Raw genomic sequence first — 17,687 nt, 5'->3', positions numbered from 1 at the left:
CATTTCAAACCATCATCTCCAGATAGAAGAGAATTGCATTTATCTTCAGCCTCAGTCCTTTTATGTGGTCCTGAATGTAGGTATCTTTTCTCCCTGATACATGTACCCAGGCAAGGAAATTTCAACATCATTGTAAAGAATAGCAAAGAGAAAGGATCAAAGTGAACAATTTTCAACTGGATAATGAAATAAATCTATTTTTTCAGTTATATATGGATACCCATATATACATATACACATATTTGTCTGTATACACTGAGTCACAATATAAGATCTGTTTCTTATTGTGTCATATTAAAAATTTGTGCAACCTATAGGTATACAGGTGAAACACATGGATACATTTAAGCCAACCTATACTGGTTCTTCAGGTACTTCTTTATGTGATCATCAGTTAAAAATTCATCTAAATAATATTTACATTGCAAATTGCTTAGTGTGCTCATCCACCAATGAGCACTATATAAATGAGAACTTCTTTCCACCTACACTATAAGATCAAGAATTCTGCATACATATCCCAACACCCATATAGATCTATTACCACACTTTGCCGGTCATTCTGCCATGTTCACTTTCCTCTGCCCAGACTGGATCTACAAGACATTGGTATAAATCAAAATACTTTCCCCTGTTCAATGGTTAGAAACTCAAAGATGATTTTAAACTCAAAGACAATTTGGAAACTTCCCTATAAGTGACCGTGTCTCATCATCTCACTTGAAGGCTCACTAGAGTCATGAAAACCCATCTCAGTTTTGACTCCACCCAGGAAAAGTTTGACTGCAGATCAGTGATTTCATCTGCTGCCTGGCCACAGATGGCCTAGAGAGATCAAAGTAAGTTCATCTCCATTTGACCATAAAGGGACTTTTCTTTCCTGAAGGCTAGGTGTCTGCCAAACCTTGTTCACTAGGTACAATATATAGATAATCTCTCTTCCCACCATCGGTTTGACTTTTCTTTGTTCCCCACTGGACACCCTTTAAGAATAAAGAGATTAACATTCTTCTCCACCCAAACCACCTGGTTGAACTCTTGGCTCCACCATCTTTCATCTGAGTGACTTTGGCTCATAGTTGCTCAAGTCATTGTGCCTTAGTTTCTCCATTGATAACATGAAACCAGTAATACTATCTTGTACCGCATGATTACATGAGTTTATTGCAGCGAAAGTGCTTAGAACAGTGATTAGCAAATAAAAGTTCTTGAACATTTTATTATTAAAGAAAGTTGTGGATTAAATAAGAAATGCTGCTTTGGTGAACATATATTTTTCCTGGTATTTCCATCATTCTTGCTACTGTTTGTAGACAAGTCAATAGTTAACAGACAGTCTGCTTTTTCCTGAGGTAGGTTGTTTGGTATAAATATCTCAAGTACCCAATGGCGTCACTCACTGGTTGGTTTTTCTGTGAAGTATTGTGCTAGTTATCACTTTCAGCCGGCTGCACCTTCTTTCTCTATTGCAGGTGAAGATCCCAATGTGTGAAAATGAAGTCCCAGTCAACCATGATCTGCTGTTTAATGTTATTTCTGACCACAGAATGTTCTCAGTATAGAGCCAAGATCCACATAAAAGTAAGTAGAATGTTCTCACAATAGGTCCAAAAGCCCCTTGAGAAAACTGGCAGTTCGTCTAGATGGCTAGTTTTATGACAAACAACATGTCATGTTAAAGACATTTTCAAATGGCTGCCATTTTACTCTTGCCAATAGTAGTTTTCCAGAGACAGGAAGAAAGAAAATTTGAGAGGTGGCTGGGACTTGCAACAGTATAGTTGCAAGGTGTAGCAGGGTACAACAACATAGTAGAAAAATCACTTTGAAACCACAGAGAATATAGAGAGGCAGCAATTGAAAGGAGGAAGTACAGTCATGATCTTCTTAATGATGGGGATATGTTCTGAGAAATGCATCATTAGGTGATTTAGGTCATTGTGCGAACTCCATACAGTGCACTTACACAAACCTACATGGTATAGTGTATTACACACCTAGGCTACATGGTGTATCACAGTCGGACACATGGTCTGTCATTGACCAAAGCATCATTAGGTAGGACATGACTGCACTATCCTGGCCGTTAGGTAGTTGACAGATTTAGATTCAGACCTTAACTTTGTTTGATTCTTATTAGTTACACAAGTTGCTTCACTTTTCTGAGTTTTAATTTACTTATCTATAACATGAAGGGTATTATTTTTTCTTTTAGATAAACTTGATCGTTCTTTATAGCTATAAAAGATGTTGTGATTCCATTAGTACAACCAAATGCTTACTTCTAGTATCAGTTCATTTCTCTTTTTCTCAATATATGCTGAAGTACATAAGCTGCATTTCACAGTTACAGTTAAGATAGGCAGAGAACAGCTTAGTGCTGGAATTGTCCTCTGCGTGGTCTCTCTGAACACTTAGACTTTCCAAAAGATGGACGCAATCCACTAACCTGACCTTCAGAGCCCAGGTGACCAGTGACAAGGTTCTAGTCCTTCTTGGAGGGTAGTGTGTTCTCTGTCCATGCTCACACCCATGTTTCCTTCAGCAAGTTCCTGCGGTATCAGCACATGAACCCGCTGCATTTTTCTTCCTAGTCCTGAACACATTTTCTCTTCACATCCACATGGAGCCTCTAAGTTGAGATGAGAGAGGAGAATTCCACAGTAAAGAGGACCTTTGGGAATTTGTGTTTTACAGGATGGAGATAAACGTCAATATCCTGAAGAGAAACCCAAGACTGGAAGGATACAAGGTATGTGGCTAAAGAAGACATGGCATGTCCCAGACCACAAGTGCTCCAATAAAATATAAAAATCTCCAGGACTCCAATGACATGAATGATGACTATCAGATCTTTTGTGATAGTCCCATAATTCCCAGAGGCTTTGTTCATTCTTCTTTTTTTTAAGTATATTTTCTCTATATTTTTCAGATTAGGTAATATCTATTTTTTAATTCACGGGTTCTTTCCTCTGTCCTCTTCCCTCCTGTTCTTTTTTTATTTTATTTATTTTTTATTGTCTAAAGTTTTACATATGTCTTCTTTTTCCCCAATTGACCCCTCCCCAGCCATTCCAACCCAGGTAAGCCCCCACTTTCCCAGTGTCTATGTCCATTGGTTATGCTAATATGCATTCATACAAGTCCTTTGGTTGCTCTCTAACCCCAACCCCCTCCCCTGCCATTTGTCTCTGGATCCATTCTTGTTCATCAAATTATGTTGGTCATTATATCCCACATATGAGTGAGATCATGTGATACTTATCTTTCTCCAACTGGCTTATTTCACTTAACATAATGCTTTCCAGTTCCATCCATGCTGTGCTGTTGCAAATGGTAAAAGTGTCATTGGAGTCCTGGAAGCAGTGAACACTAGCCACACATACTTGATGACATTTTCAAGAAACATCTCAGGAATGGACAACAGTGGTGAGGGAGGAAAGGGTGCAAAGCTGGGGTGGAAGAATATGGAACATGCTTCAATATCACTGTAGCTTACAGCCTAGTTTATAAGACATGTTGACCGTCCCCTAAAAACTAGATGCAAATTGAGTGAGAATGATCAGGGGTTGGTGGTGGTGCTGGGAGTGCTGCCTGAACAATAGAGACAAGAGCCTGAAAAATATGGCCTTCACCATTAGTGTGACCCAGTAGTACCATAGAGCCTGGGAAATGTGGTTGATGTTTACTTTTCTAGATTTTCCAAAGTGGCTACATAAATAATAGATGCTCATAAACATGATGGACAAATAAGTAAACAAATGATCTCATCTATACAAACAGAATATATATATATATATATATATATATATATATATATATATATATATAAAATAAGTTCTCAATGTTTACCAATAGTGATAGATTTTCTTACAATTATACCATTATCCATGGCATAGTCAATGAATAAAGTTGGCAAATATTCACAGATTCTAGAATAGTAGATAAGTGTTCATTTAAAAACCCACAAGGAAAATCCATTTGAAATAACAAGCTAACAAGAGGCAGAAGAGGGGAAAGGACATTATTCATTCATGTCTTCATCCAAAGATATTTTTGTATTGCTTCAATGTACGTAATGCTTTGGTGCTGAGAAGTATGTTGAAGTGATGTCAGATAGATATTGTATTGGTGAAACTGGTCACTCTTGAGAAGAGAAAGACAAACTATGTAAGTAGTTATTAGTCATAAAATAGTGAAATCTTGTGATTCTCACCCAAATAATAAGAATAAACTGGATTCTGCACATTCATGACAAATATTTTTGGTGGCAGATAAATCTCTACTTAGATATGGAATTAAAAAAGGAAAGAGGAGAAAATTGGAGATACTTTATTGAGCATTTATAGCCGAAGTGCTGCACAAGATGCTGTCTCTCATTTAGTGTTTGTAACAACACCGTGGTATCATCTCCAAATTATATAAACTGAGAGCCACTCAATTTAAATAACTGCCAAATTGATACACTGGGTAAACCCACTTGTTTCCTTTCTCTGTGAATGGAGTCATCCACAGAGCTATCCAAGACATAAATGTGGGTGTATTCTTATCTCACAGCCAAATCACCACGTCATATTGATGTCAACACCTTAATAGCTCTCAGCCTCATTTACTTCTCTCCATTTCCCTGCCACTCTCCTAGGAATACTTCAACAGCTTCATTCCTGGCCTCTCTGCCTCAAGTCAATTCACTCTACTCATGGGCCAAAATAAGCCTGCCACCAGGTTTTGTAAATAAAGTTTTATTGGAACCCAGCCATGCCCATTCACTTACATATTACCTTTGACTGCTTTCACGCTACAAAGGCAGAGTTGAGTAGTTGTCACAGAAACTGTATAGCCCACAGTGTTGAAACTATTTACTCTGTGATGAGTATAGTCATATTTGGCAAATAAAAACATAGGATTCCTGGTTAAATTTAAATTTCAGAAAAACAATGAATAAGAATGCATGGACCATATATACCCTAAAACAGTATTCATTGTTTATCTGATCATCTTCAGTCAGTCCTCATTATTTGTGGATTGTGTATTTGCAAATTCTCCTACTCTTTTGAAAGGTATTTGTAATCTCAAAATCAACACTCACAGTTCTTTCTCCATCATTCACAGAACAGCAAAAAAATTGAGTTGGCTGGGTGCATGTTCCCAGCTGAGGTTGAACAAGTGGTGCTCTGCCTTCTTGTTCCAGCTCTCTTAGCACACACAGTGTTCTTTGGGCGGCCTATGTAGTGCCCGGTATTTTGCTTTTTTGTTGGCAATCTTGCTGTTTAGTATGGCCCCCAAGGATAGGGTGAAGTGCTGTCTAGTGTTCCTAACCGAGCTGTGATGTACCTTCTGGAGAAAACACCTGTGTTCGATAACCTTTGTTTATATGCTATCATGAGTTATAGCACTATTGTCCATGAGTTCAATGTCAATAAATCAACTATTGATTATATAAGGTGACTTTAAATAAAAACACACATAAAACAAACATAGATTGATACTGATCTGTTGAACATTTTGTGAGCAGAAGCTCCTAGAAACCTTCTATTCCCCTAGGAACGATGGCTCAGTATTTGCTGATTCAGTGTTTATGGCAGCGACTTCATAGGAAATAACTACTGCAAATAATGAGAATCGACTGTATCTGAAAATAAAATTAACATTTATGTGAGCATCCTGTGTTTTATTTGACATTTATATGATCCTTTACAGAAAAGTGTGCAGATTCCTGCTTTATGCTACTGTTAATTTTTTTTCAAAACCAAATTTAATCTTGTTTTCTGGTAATGCCCATGTTAGCACAGCATACAAGGTCCTTCAGGACCTAACCACTGCTACTCTCCCCCTCCTCATCTCTGGCCCTCTCCCCTCAGATGCTCTGAGCTAGCCTTTCTGAAAGACCTGTGATTCCTCCTTTCCACCCACTGCCTAGAGACATCAGCTTTACAACCTGCCTGGCAGGTCTGTCTTGTTGCTGAGGACCCAGGTCAATATCACCTCCTTTGGAAGCAACATAAAATCCCCAGTATGAGCCCTAACCGGTTTGGCTCAGTGGATACAGCATCAGCCTGCAGACTCAGGGGTCCCAGGTTCGATTCCGGTCAGGGGCATGTACCTTGGTTGTGGGCACATCCCCAGTAGGGAATGTGCAGGAGACAGCTGATCAATGTCTCTCTCTCATCGATGTTTCTAACTCTCTATTCCTCTTCCTTCCTCTCTGTAAAAAATCAATAAAATATATTTTTAAAAATCCCCAGTATGATTTTGATGCCCCCATCGAAGTTTGGGACTGCTAATTAGATCTCTCTCTCTCTCTCTTTTCTTTTTCAGAGAAATGTCATGGTCCTTGCATCACTTCATCCAACTGCAGCCAGCCCTGTGCTCAGCCCTTTCGTGGAGAAATAGGATTTACATGCAATCAAAACAAGTGGCAAAAATCAACTGAAACATGTACAAGCCTTTCTGTGGAAATGCTCTTCCAGGTGATGCATTTGGATATTATTGGCAACAGGAGCCAATCCCTCAGGAGGTGGCAGAGGCATTTTTAACATGTTCTATTGAGCATAAGTCTCAGGTTTGGACTTAGGACAATCTATAGAACAGGTTATATTTGTCTCTTCTTCTTCCTTACCCAAACTCAAGTTCTCTCCTCATTCCCCACTCTCTCTCCCTTTCAGAATCCTTTCCTAAAAACAGATCTGAAACTCATTTATGTAATAGTAAATGCTTGGAGGATAACGTTTTAGCTCTATTTTTTAAATATTTTTATTGATTTCAGAGAGGAAAGGAGAGGGAGAGAGAGATAGAAACATCAATGAAGAAAGAGAATCATTGATTGGCTGCCTCCTGCATGCCCCTCCCACTCCCCACTGGGGATGGAGTCCACAGGGGGACATGTGACCTGACCCGGAATCAAAACCTGACCTCCTAGTTTATAGGTCTATACTAAAGCACTGAGCCATGCTAGTTGGGATAAAGTTTTAGCTCTAAAGGTGGATTTGCTTGTCTCTGGGCTACCTAATTAATCAACTAAATGTGTATAGAAACAAATTCATTTTCATTTTTTTCTAATACTTTCAATCACTTGACCAAAAGAAAGGAGAAATGAGTGACCCAAAGGGAATAGCAATGCAGTGAAAACAAAAAAAAATATGAGTTAGAATGAAAATATCCTGTTTTATATTCTTTCACTTAAGCACCATGTACACCTACCTTCTCTCTAATCCCAGAGAAGCACATGGATCTCTGCCTTTCGTAAAACTTCAACAGTGACTCTGCAAGGGCCATGGAGGCTCTGTCACTTAGCATAGGTAGGGTCCTTGCAACCCTAGTGGCATTCCAAAGGGAATTAAATGAAGTATATTATTGCTTTGGCTTATCCAAAGTCACATTCTGGGAGACTCTGGGGAAACATATGAGAAAATAAGCAAATAATTTATTCTAATGAGTGAACTCAGCTTTTTGAAATTGCAATTCCATTGTGTTCCGTGTTTGACTGGCCAATCTCCAACACTATCCTCAAAATTCCTCGTAATGTGGCACCTCTTAAAAACATAATAATTACTGGACCAATGTTTTCTAGAATTTCTCCACATCTCTGGAGAAAACTGTTTCCGTCCTGAGTTAAAGTCTCCGTCCTCAAAAGCAAATTCCAATAGGAAGAGAGATCTCTGCAGGGACTTTGATACAATCCCCTGCCTGTGTGAGACCCCACCTTAACCTCTCTGTAACCCTCAGCATCTGAACCACATTTTAGGACCCCTTGCTTCTCGTCTATTTTCTTCATGTTGATCCTTTGTGCCTTTATCTCATTTAGTCTGATGCGTGTTAGGTTATTCATTTTTACTAAAACATCATTTTTTTAACAAAACAACAACACAGGACTTAAACAGTGCATCACGCCTTTCGGTGGCAGCGCCTTCCATACCTCTGCGCATTCTTGACTTTCGCGCTCCAGAGCCCAGGGAGAGCGTGGCGCAGGTAATCCGCAGGAGCTGCCCGCGGGACTACGCCTGCATCATCGACGTGGTGAAATCCGCAGAAGCCACGTCTGGAAATATCGCCTTTATTGTGGAGTTGCTAAAAAACATCTCTACAGACTTGTCTGATAATGTTACCAAAGAGAAAATGAAGGTGGGTATTCTTTGTTAGAAACCGACCATTATCTCCCCCCAAAGCTTGCCCTTTAATAACAGTTTCTTTTTTTTTTTAAATATTTTTAATTAAATCTTTATTGTTCAGATTATTACATTTGTTCCTCTCTTTTCCCCCCATAACTCCCCTCCTCCCAGTTCCCGCCCCTTTCTCCGCCCTCACTCCCCACCCACTGTCCTCATCCATAGGTGCACGATTTTTGTCCAGTCTCTTCCCGCATCCCCCACACCCTTTTCCCCCCCAAGAATAGTCAGTCCATTCCCTTTCTATGTCCCTGATTCTATTATGATCACCAGATTATTTATTCACTTGATTCTTAGATTCACTTGTTGATAGATGCATATTTGTTGTTCATAATTTGTATCTTTACCTTTTTCTTCTTCTTCCTCTTCTTAAAGGATACCTTTCAGCATTTCATATAATACTGGTTTGGTGGTGATGAACTCCTTTAGCTTTTCCTTATCTGTGAAGCTCTTTATCTGACCTTCAGTTCTGAATGATAGCTTTGCTGGATAAAGTAATCTTGGTTGTAGGTTCTTGGTATTCATCACTTTGAATATTTCTTGCCACTCCCTCCTGGCCTGCAAAGTTTCTGTTGAGAAATCAGCTGACAGTTGTATGGGTATTCCCTTGTAGGTAACTGGGTTTCTTTCTCTTGCTGCTTTTAGGATTCTCTCTTTGTCTTTTGCTCATGGCATTTTAATTATGATGTGTCTTGGTGTGGTCCTCTTGGATTCCTTTTGTTTGGGGTTCTCTGCACTTCCTGGACTTGTAAGTCTATTTCTTTCACCAGGTGGGGGAAGTTTTCTGTCATTATTTCTTCAAATAGGTTTTCAATATCTTGCTCTCTCCCATCTTCTGGCACCCCTATAATTCTGATGTTGGTACATTTGAAGCTGTCCCAGAGGCTTCTTACACTATCTTCGTATTTTCGGATTCTTTTTTCATTTTGCTTTTCCAGTTGGGTGTTTTTTGCTTCTTCGCATTTCGAATCTTTGACCTGATTCTTGCGCTCCTCTGGTCTGCTGTTGGGTGTCTGTACAATATTCTTTATTTCAGTCAGTGTATGCTTAATTTCTAGTTGGTTCTTTATCACAACATCAAGGGTCTCATTAGATTTCTTGAGGATCTCACTACATTTATCGGCGGTCTCACCAGTCTTTTCGAGGGCCTTACTAAGTTTATCGGCAGCTTCTAGGCAGTTCTTGAGAGACCTTAAAAGTGTGGTTTTGAGCTCTATATCTTCCATTTCTGACATTTGCGTCCTGTTTCTTTGTCTCCACATTTTTTTATCTTTTCTTGGTGCACCCCCTAGTGGTCTTTGTGCGCAGTCTTGTTGTAGTTAAGCCTTGATTGTTGGCAATACCAGGGGTGATTTGACCTCCAGGCTAACTGGCTATCTAACAGTTTCAAAATATATTTTGCAGGGGAAAAACTATAACCACCACAGAAAATATAACAATAACAGAAATTTCACTTCCGTGTTTCACATTGATTCATTCGGGTTTATGGAAGTTGTCAAAACGTTAGAACATTTTTTACATGTGTTTGTGGTATAGGAGTAATATTTGCAGAAAAAAATATTACATAGTGATGGCAGTGAGCAAGATCGTGTCTACTCTAGCATTTCCAACATTTCAAATTATTTCTGGAGAACATAATTGTTCTGAGAAATGTTAACGGAGCTTCCATTTCTAACAGGGAGATGCAGCAGGTGTAAGGTCTCTGAATTCAAGTTAAGCAGGTTTCCTTCTTTAGACCTTTTAATGTGTGAATGAACTTTGACACCCTTTATAAGAGTGAGGGAGATAGGAATATGGTATTTCTCAAAATTAAATTATTATAGAATCTATCCCCAATCTCCTGCATTAAACAATCATTACTATTGTATGGGAAACGGGTTATACAGACTGCAGTTTGGGAAATGCTGCCCTGGGCACATAAAAAAGCAGATAAACTTTATCTGTGATTCATTTTATTTTTAGCATTCATTTACTTGTCTTCCCTGCAGGCTTATCAGCATGAGATTCAATAAACAGGAAATTTCACGAGAAATATGCCAAATAAGATCAGAAATTTCAGATTTTAGAAACCGACCTTGTAAAATACTGTGTGAATCCTTGGTATCATATCCACTTTTCTCCATTGCAGAGCTACAGCGAAGTGGCCAACCACATCCTTGACACAGCAGCCATTTCAAACTGGGCTTTCATTCCTGACAGGAACGCCAGCTCAGATTTGCTGCAGTCGGTGAATTCCTTTGCCCGGCAACTCCACCTCCGCAATGCATCTGAGAACATTGTGGACGAGCCCTTCATTCAGACGAAAGGGTTTCACATCAGCCACAACACCGCGGAGGAAAGTTTCAGATTCTCTGGGAACACGAACAATACAGCAGAGGGGATCTTAGGAATGGTAGAAATTCCCCAGCACGAGCTGTGGAAGCTGCGAGCAAATGCCTCCCAAGCCATCACCATAGCGTTTCCCACCTTGGGGGCCGTTCTGAAAGAAGACCACTTGCCAAATGCGAGTCTTCCCAGGCCGGTAAATGGTCTGGTTCTTTCGGTGATTTTACCAGACCGATTACAGCAAATCTTCCTCACGTTTGAGAAGATCAATAAATCCCGGAGTGCGAGGGCTCAGTGTGTTGGCTGGCATTCCAGGAAAAGGAGATGGGATGAGAAGGCGTGTGAGAAAACATTGGATATCAAGAACAGAGTGAAATGCCGGTGTAACTACACCAATGCAGTGATGTCGTTTTCCATTCTAATGTCCCCCATATCTATAGATGACAAAATCCTGGACTACATCACCTGCATTGGCCTCAGTGTCTCCATCCTAAGCTTGGTTCTTTGCCTGCTCATTGAAGCTACAGTGTGGTCCCGGGTTGTTGTGACAGAGATATCATACATGCGCCATGTGTGCATCGTGAACATAGCCGTGTCGCTCCTGACTGCTAATGTGTGGTTCATCATATCCTCCAACTTTAGCAAAAAGGCCCAGGACCACAACTGGTGTATTGCAATGACATTTTTTAGCCACTTTTTCTACCTCTCTCTGTTTTTCTGGATGCTCTTCAAAGCACTGCTCATCATCTATGGAATATTAGTCGTTTTTCATAGGATGATGAAATCCCGCATGATGGCCATTGGCTTTGTCATTGGCTATGGGTTCCCACTGATCATCGCGGGCACCACAGTTGCTATCACCATGCCAGAGAAAGGCTACATGAGACATGATGCCTGTTGGCTTAACTGGGACAATACCAAAGCCCTTTTAGCATTCGCCATCCCAGCCTTGGTCATAGTGGCTGTGAATCTTCTTGTGGTTTTGGTTGTTGCGGTCAACACTCAGAGGCCCTTTATTGGCAGTTCCAAGTCTCAAGATGTGGCCATAATTAGGAGGATCAGTAAAAACGTTGCCATCCTCACCCCACTGCTGGGACTGACCTGGGGTTTTGGAGTAGCCACTCTCATCAAAGGCAATTCCTTGATATTCCACATAATCTTTGCCCTGCTCAATGCTTTCCAGGTAAGTTCCAAGAGGGAGACTTACTTTATTAATTAATGTTATCAATTAATAGTTCACTTATAAAATATTATTTTATAATTTTTTATTCCAACAAAAAATAGCTATGCTTTAAAAATATAGAACACAAAATATTTCTTCCATTTCCCTTCATATCTTAGATCAGTGGTTCTCAACCTGTGGGTCACAACGCCTTTGGCAGTCAAATGACCCTTTCACAGGGGTTGCCTAAGACCATCCTGCATATCAGATAATTACATTACGATTCATAACAGTAGCAACATTACAGTTATGAAGTAACAACGAAAATAATTTTATGGTTGGGTCACAACATGAGAAACTGTATTTATAGGGCCAGAAGGTTGAGAACCACTGTGAGACATTTAGTTGTGGCATCTCTCACCCTGTTGATTATCAAGTTGCATTGAACCAATCAAGCTGGTTGGATGAAAATTTACTTCCTTCTCTCCTCACTGATCCACCTGGCTCCCTCCTAAAGTTTCCGTGGCAGAAGAAGTTGACCTGCACTTATGGAGGACTAGTAGGTCAGGGATGTGTGTGAGGCTACACTCATGTGTCATGCCTCCTAACAAGCACAATTTTTATCCTTTCTCAAGTATTTTGAGAACTCAGTGAAATGAATCATTTTCCATGATTGTGCCGTTCTCTTTGAGTGTTAACCAGTCAGGGGTTCCCATGCCTCTATCCCCTGTGATGTAATTGTAGGTTGCCATTCATAGAACGAAATCCTGCCACATGTGACCTGATCCCAGGAAAGTCACTTCTCTCTACGTTCCACCTGTAAGATAAAAAGATGGATCTAATATGATCTCTACTGTCTTTTATTCCTTAACACACTTGATTGGCACGATGATCCCTCTAAGAGCTGCTTTACTTCATCTTGGCTGCTAAGCTTACACATGTGGGAAACTGTCATTAGCTAGGCTGCTTTCCATACCTATGGGTAACAGAAAATCTGGCAAGTTTATATTCTTAATTATGTTTTTAATCAGAAGTTGGCAAACTATGGCCTGTTGCCTGTTGTAAATAGTATTATTGGAACACAGCCATACTCAATCATTTACATTTCGCCCATGGCTGTTTTGGAGCTACAATGGCAAAGCTGAGGTGGTGGTAACAGAGACTGTATACCCTCAAGGCCTAACATATTTATTATCTGTTTGTTTTAAGCAAAAAGAAAAAAAAAATGACTAGTATTTAAATAATAACTGCATAATAAAGCAGCAAAGTGTTCCTATTAACATGTCATCGCTACTATATTTAGAAATTTGGTATTTAAAATATAAAGCAAGCTTTAAAGACATGCCAACTCAGATGAATTATATATCTTACTCATAAGTCTTTAATAACTATAGAGACTATTTATTTCACTCGTTCCCTTGCATTACTTTAAAGAAAAACCTTTGACTTAAGTGTTGTTTTGTTGTTGTGTTGTTTGTTTGCTTGTTTTTTGAAATCAAAATTTCTTACACTCACATTATATCTCCCCAAGTCTGGAGGAGAGAGGATTTCCACCAGTTACTCTGGTGACTAATGACCTCATCTATTTTTACTTTGCAACTTAATTAAACCTCAGAATGTTCTGTGGTTTGGTTCAGATCATTTATTTGTCTCCTTTCTTGATAGAAAGAAAAATACTAAGACACACACTTGTGACTCACATTCTACAATTTCAGTCTTCTGATCAGTGTTTCTTCACCATGAAAAACCCAGATTCCCTCCACTCTCATGGCGAGATCCAGATTTTTCTTGGACATCAACTCCCAACATTTAAAAAGATTGGCTTCCAATGATTGTGACTTTATAGGTGACCAAGTGTTTAAACTTGAGGAGACTTTGACCTTATTGGTTTCTGTAGTTTTTCTTTTATCCAGAAACTTCTTCCACCAGCCCAGAGAATTTGGTGTGAAAATAGTCTAGAATACAAGTTTCATCTCCTCAAGATACCTTCTGTTATTGTGACTTTGAGTTGCAAGATCCCATGTCATGTCTCACTGTCATCATGAGTAAGAACAGCTCACTTAATATTTGGAAAGAAAGTAAACAGATTTAATAAGGTTGAAAACTCTATCCTACATCTATAGCCATTTAATAAATGTCAATCATCATCATGCACAGAGATAAAGGTGATCCTCTTTCTTTGAGGTGCACTCAAGAAAATACACATCAATGCATTTTCCTCTGAACCAGTGGTAAGTGAAGTTTTGAATGTCTGATAAGAGTCCTAGAAGGTATCTAAAAGAGTGGTAGTAACATAACAGCTGATATGTTGCCTGCAAAACTTTCCCTCATACTTCTGTTGAATTTTGCCACAGGGGTTCTTCATCTTGCTGTTTGGAACCATTATGGATCACAAGGTAACTTGAATTTGTTTCACTCATTGTAAATGATTTTCGTGTGGCTGAGGGAAGCAGGAGGAAGAAGCAGGTTTGATTAGAGAGCATGGTTCAGGGGAGTTGAGTTAGGGGGTGGGGTTCAGGGCATCAGCTGTGAGCGGGAAAGGAAAGAACTCTATTCTCTCATTCCCAGCACATCATCAAGTCAACAGGAGGCTCTATGTGAGTACAGTTGATGAAAGCAATTAAAACCATACCTACAATTTAAATCTTAATAGTAAATCTCATTACACCACACCTTAACAATTACCTAAGCATTATTATTTGCCAACCACTGTGCTAAGCCATCTGATGCTGCTTCTGCCAGTGTGACTGGTCTCCCAGTTGCAGGACATGAACTAGGCATTGGTGATATTGTCATTTCTTCACTGTCATTGCTTCTTCAGATAAGAGATGCTTTGAGGATGAAGATGTCATCACTGAAGGGGCCAACAAGAGTAGCAGAGGTAAGCCTCTCCATTTTGGTCTCAATACTGGAGGGTCGGTGTCCTCCTGCAGAGAAAAATATTATAGGTCAGTATTCATGATTTTTCAGCAAAGAAAATCATTAGGCCTACCTTCATTCATTCATTTTTTCACTCAACAAATATTGCAGTATCCTGCTAAAGCTTAAGTGAAGCAGAATATACTCAAGACAATTTTCCACATTGGATGTATTTCAACCTGACATTTGGACCACTAAGTTGGGAAAACATGGACCCAGTATCATAAATTTATAAAATGCTAGTGGGTGGAAATGAGAAATAAGTCAGCTTACTCATTTCATAGGTAAGGAAACCAAGGCTCAGAGTACTTGAGACTTGCCCAAGGCCACCCAGCAAACCCTGGAAATTAACATTCTGCTTGCTCAGGACTCTTTTAGTAAACCATACTCCCTTGGATTGATGTGTCTGTGTTCTTATAGATCTTGGAGATGACTTTTGTCCAAGCCATCTGTCTTTTAAGATACCAACTACAATTGCTACCATTGCTATATTAATTAGAAAGAAGTCATTCATTCCACTAACAGTTTCTCAACAAGAACTGCTTCCTTAAAAACAAACAAATAAACAAGTTTCTGAACACATTAGGAACCAGCATTAATGGTTATCTAGTATTGAGTATAACTTTTAACATAGTTCACCAATTCTATGATAGACATTCTCTTCACCTTTTAACGTTTCTGAAATTGGAATGTATATTATAATTAGTGGCATGTTATAGTTTAATTGGCAATTTCTTTTTTTTTTCTTGGTGGAACATAAAAATAATGATGTAGCTTCCCAAGTTAGAGTCAGTGAAAAATGGTAACTTAACACTGCGTCATGTAGGCCCTTCTCTGCGTGTCTTCATTTTTACATGTTTATGTCTAGGCAGGCACACATATACACATACATATACATATGTGTGCATTTGTGCCAATGCAATTACTCATTGGTATCACTGTTATTATTGTTCCTATTTAGAATGCATCATTCAGCCCAACCAATGGATCTAAGTTAATGAATCGTTGAAGATGAGATGTGAGTATTAAAAACTCAAGGAGAAACTTCACCTGCAAGTTGTGACAGACCACTCAGGGCCCCTTGTGAGCACGCTCTTCCCCACTCAGTGATGCTGGAGCGAGGTGGGAAGAGAAGAGATGGACGCACCCTTCAGAGAACAGAGACGTCTTGGTCGACCAGCACATGAATGAGAATATGTGCATCTTCTTTAAAACCTACAGAACCAAGTCAAAGCACACGTGTTTCTGTCCTCAATGAGAGGATGCTGCCGTCACACCTGCACTGATACAGGATACACCCTTGCTGTCCACAGCGCGCACACACCTAATTCCATCTTGGCAGTGAGTGGTGACCCTTACAATAGACCGGTTGTCCGGAAGGAAGACTTTGTTGATTAAAATCACAAAGCAGCAAGCCTGTCTCTTCATAATGAAGTTAGGGCCAGAACCATTCCTAAGGGGGCGTGGGTGGAGTTGCAGCAAACTAGCTGTCTACTCACAGCCAACCTATGAGACATTTCTACACAAGGGAAGACAAACATTAGGCATCCATGAAGGAAGAACAAGTCACAAAATGGCAGGCTAAAGCCTGAGCAGTAATAGGGGAATGTGGGCAGGAATGATCAGTCTTGGTAAGGTTTCGTCTTGGAGAGTTTATGGCCTTTCTTCATGGATGTTGAGGGATCTCAGGTTTTGTTTTTAAGAACCACCTGGCAACAGGCACATCCTCTTTTTTAAAAAAAATATATTTTATTGACTTTTTTACACAGAGAGGAAAGGAGAGGGATAGAGAGCTAGAAACATCGATGAGAGAGAAACATCAATCAGCTGCCTCCTGCACAACCCTCACTGGGGATGTGCCCGCAACCAAGCCACATGCCCCTGACCAGAATCGAACCCGGGGCCCTTCAGTCCGCAGACCGATGCTCCATCAACTGAGCCAAACTGGTCAGGGCACATCCTCTTTTACATTCCTTTCTGTTCTGAGTCATGGCCCATATATTCAGCAATGGGGCAAGGCAAAGGCAAATCTTAGGGAACTAAAGAACCCTAAAGGGACTTCCTCTGTTACAGCTTCTAAAAACATGATGTGCTGGTGTCCAGAGAGAGGGAGGGAGAGTAAGAAGGACTTTGTTACACACATTGACTGGCATATGTGGGTGCCAGGAAACCAGAGGGAAACACTGGCATATTATTCTTAATTAAGCATCTTTACATTTGGGTTTTTATCTGAGCACTTTAAAAGGGAGGAGGGAGGATTTAGTAGAACTTCACAAAGTTTAACTCTCCCCACCTCTGCCCATTTTCTAGCCTCTAGGGTTTCTCCATGGTGGAATATTATTATCACATTTATTGATTAGCCATTCACTGAGAGTTAGTTCAGAGGATCTTTTAAAGTTGACCTTTCCATTAAGGTCCCAGTTTGAGCTGGTAGGGAGTTCATTAGACTGTCTCAGCTGGAGGCCCTTCCTCCTGGGCAGCGTATATCCAGCCATTCTAGAGAAGAGGAGCATGGTTGCAGTCTTACACCCAGCTAACGGTGGTAGTAAAAGTTGGAAAAAAAAACAGTAGAAGCCAAGACCAGGAACTACACTACTTAGTAGAACTGGGGATGTGCACAAGACTTAGACCCATATTAGGAGGAAGTGTAGGAAAGAGGTAGGAATGCACTAACAACTCTCCCCAAAGAAATCCACATAATTTTTCAACATCTATTTTTGAACCTATGAGGTGGGGGATGAATTAAAGATTCCATTCTTTCAGCATATTCTCCTCTCATGGCCCAGGGCCTAATGAATTGTAATTTGAACTATGCTTTCATATCTGGATGCATGTGATATCAGTAGGGTTCAGGAACAACGCTGGCACCGTGGCAAACCATGCTGGGGCCCAACAAGCATTAGAGGACAGGGACAGAAAATTCATACTAAGTGATTCTTCCAAGTCCAGAATGGAGAGCTGGCAGCATGAGGGAGGTCTTTCAGCAGAAATGAGAGACTGGGGCTTATCCACGGTGTTTAGAGTGGAGTTACAGCTCAGTGATATGGGGTGTATGGTAAGCTCAAGGCAGAATCGCAGTCCAGGACAAGGCTAAACCACAGGAAAAAGGTCACATT

General features: G+C 40.0%; 1 protein-coding gene across 1 annotated transcript; it reads left to right on the top strand.

Moving 5' to 3' along the window:
- Positions 1 to 1,494: 1,494 nt before the first annotated feature.
- ADGRF4 (adhesion G protein-coupled receptor F4) lies at positions 1,495 to 15,580 on the top strand (the record flags this gene model as incomplete). The annotated part of the gene is made up of 8 exons (XM_081093530.1): positions 1,495 to 1,581; positions 2,698 to 2,752; positions 6,319 to 6,470; positions 7,870 to 8,121; positions 10,294 to 11,673; positions 14,007 to 14,048; positions 14,474 to 14,533; positions 15,533 to 15,580. The coding sequence occupies 8 exons, from the start codon at positions 1,495 to 1,497 to the stop codon at positions 15,578 to 15,580; spliced, it is 2,076 nt and encodes a 691-aa protein (XP_080949656.1).
- Positions 15,581 to 17,687: the final 2,107 nt, after the last annotated feature.

This window comes from Myotis nattereri (assembly GCF_964212035.1).
Source record: "Myotis nattereri genome assembly, chromosome: 6".
In the NCBI taxonomy this organism is placed as follows: Eukaryota; Metazoa; Chordata; class Mammalia; order Chiroptera; family Vespertilionidae; genus Myotis; species Myotis nattereri.
This window is presented reverse-complemented; position numbering and strand designations above follow the sequence as displayed.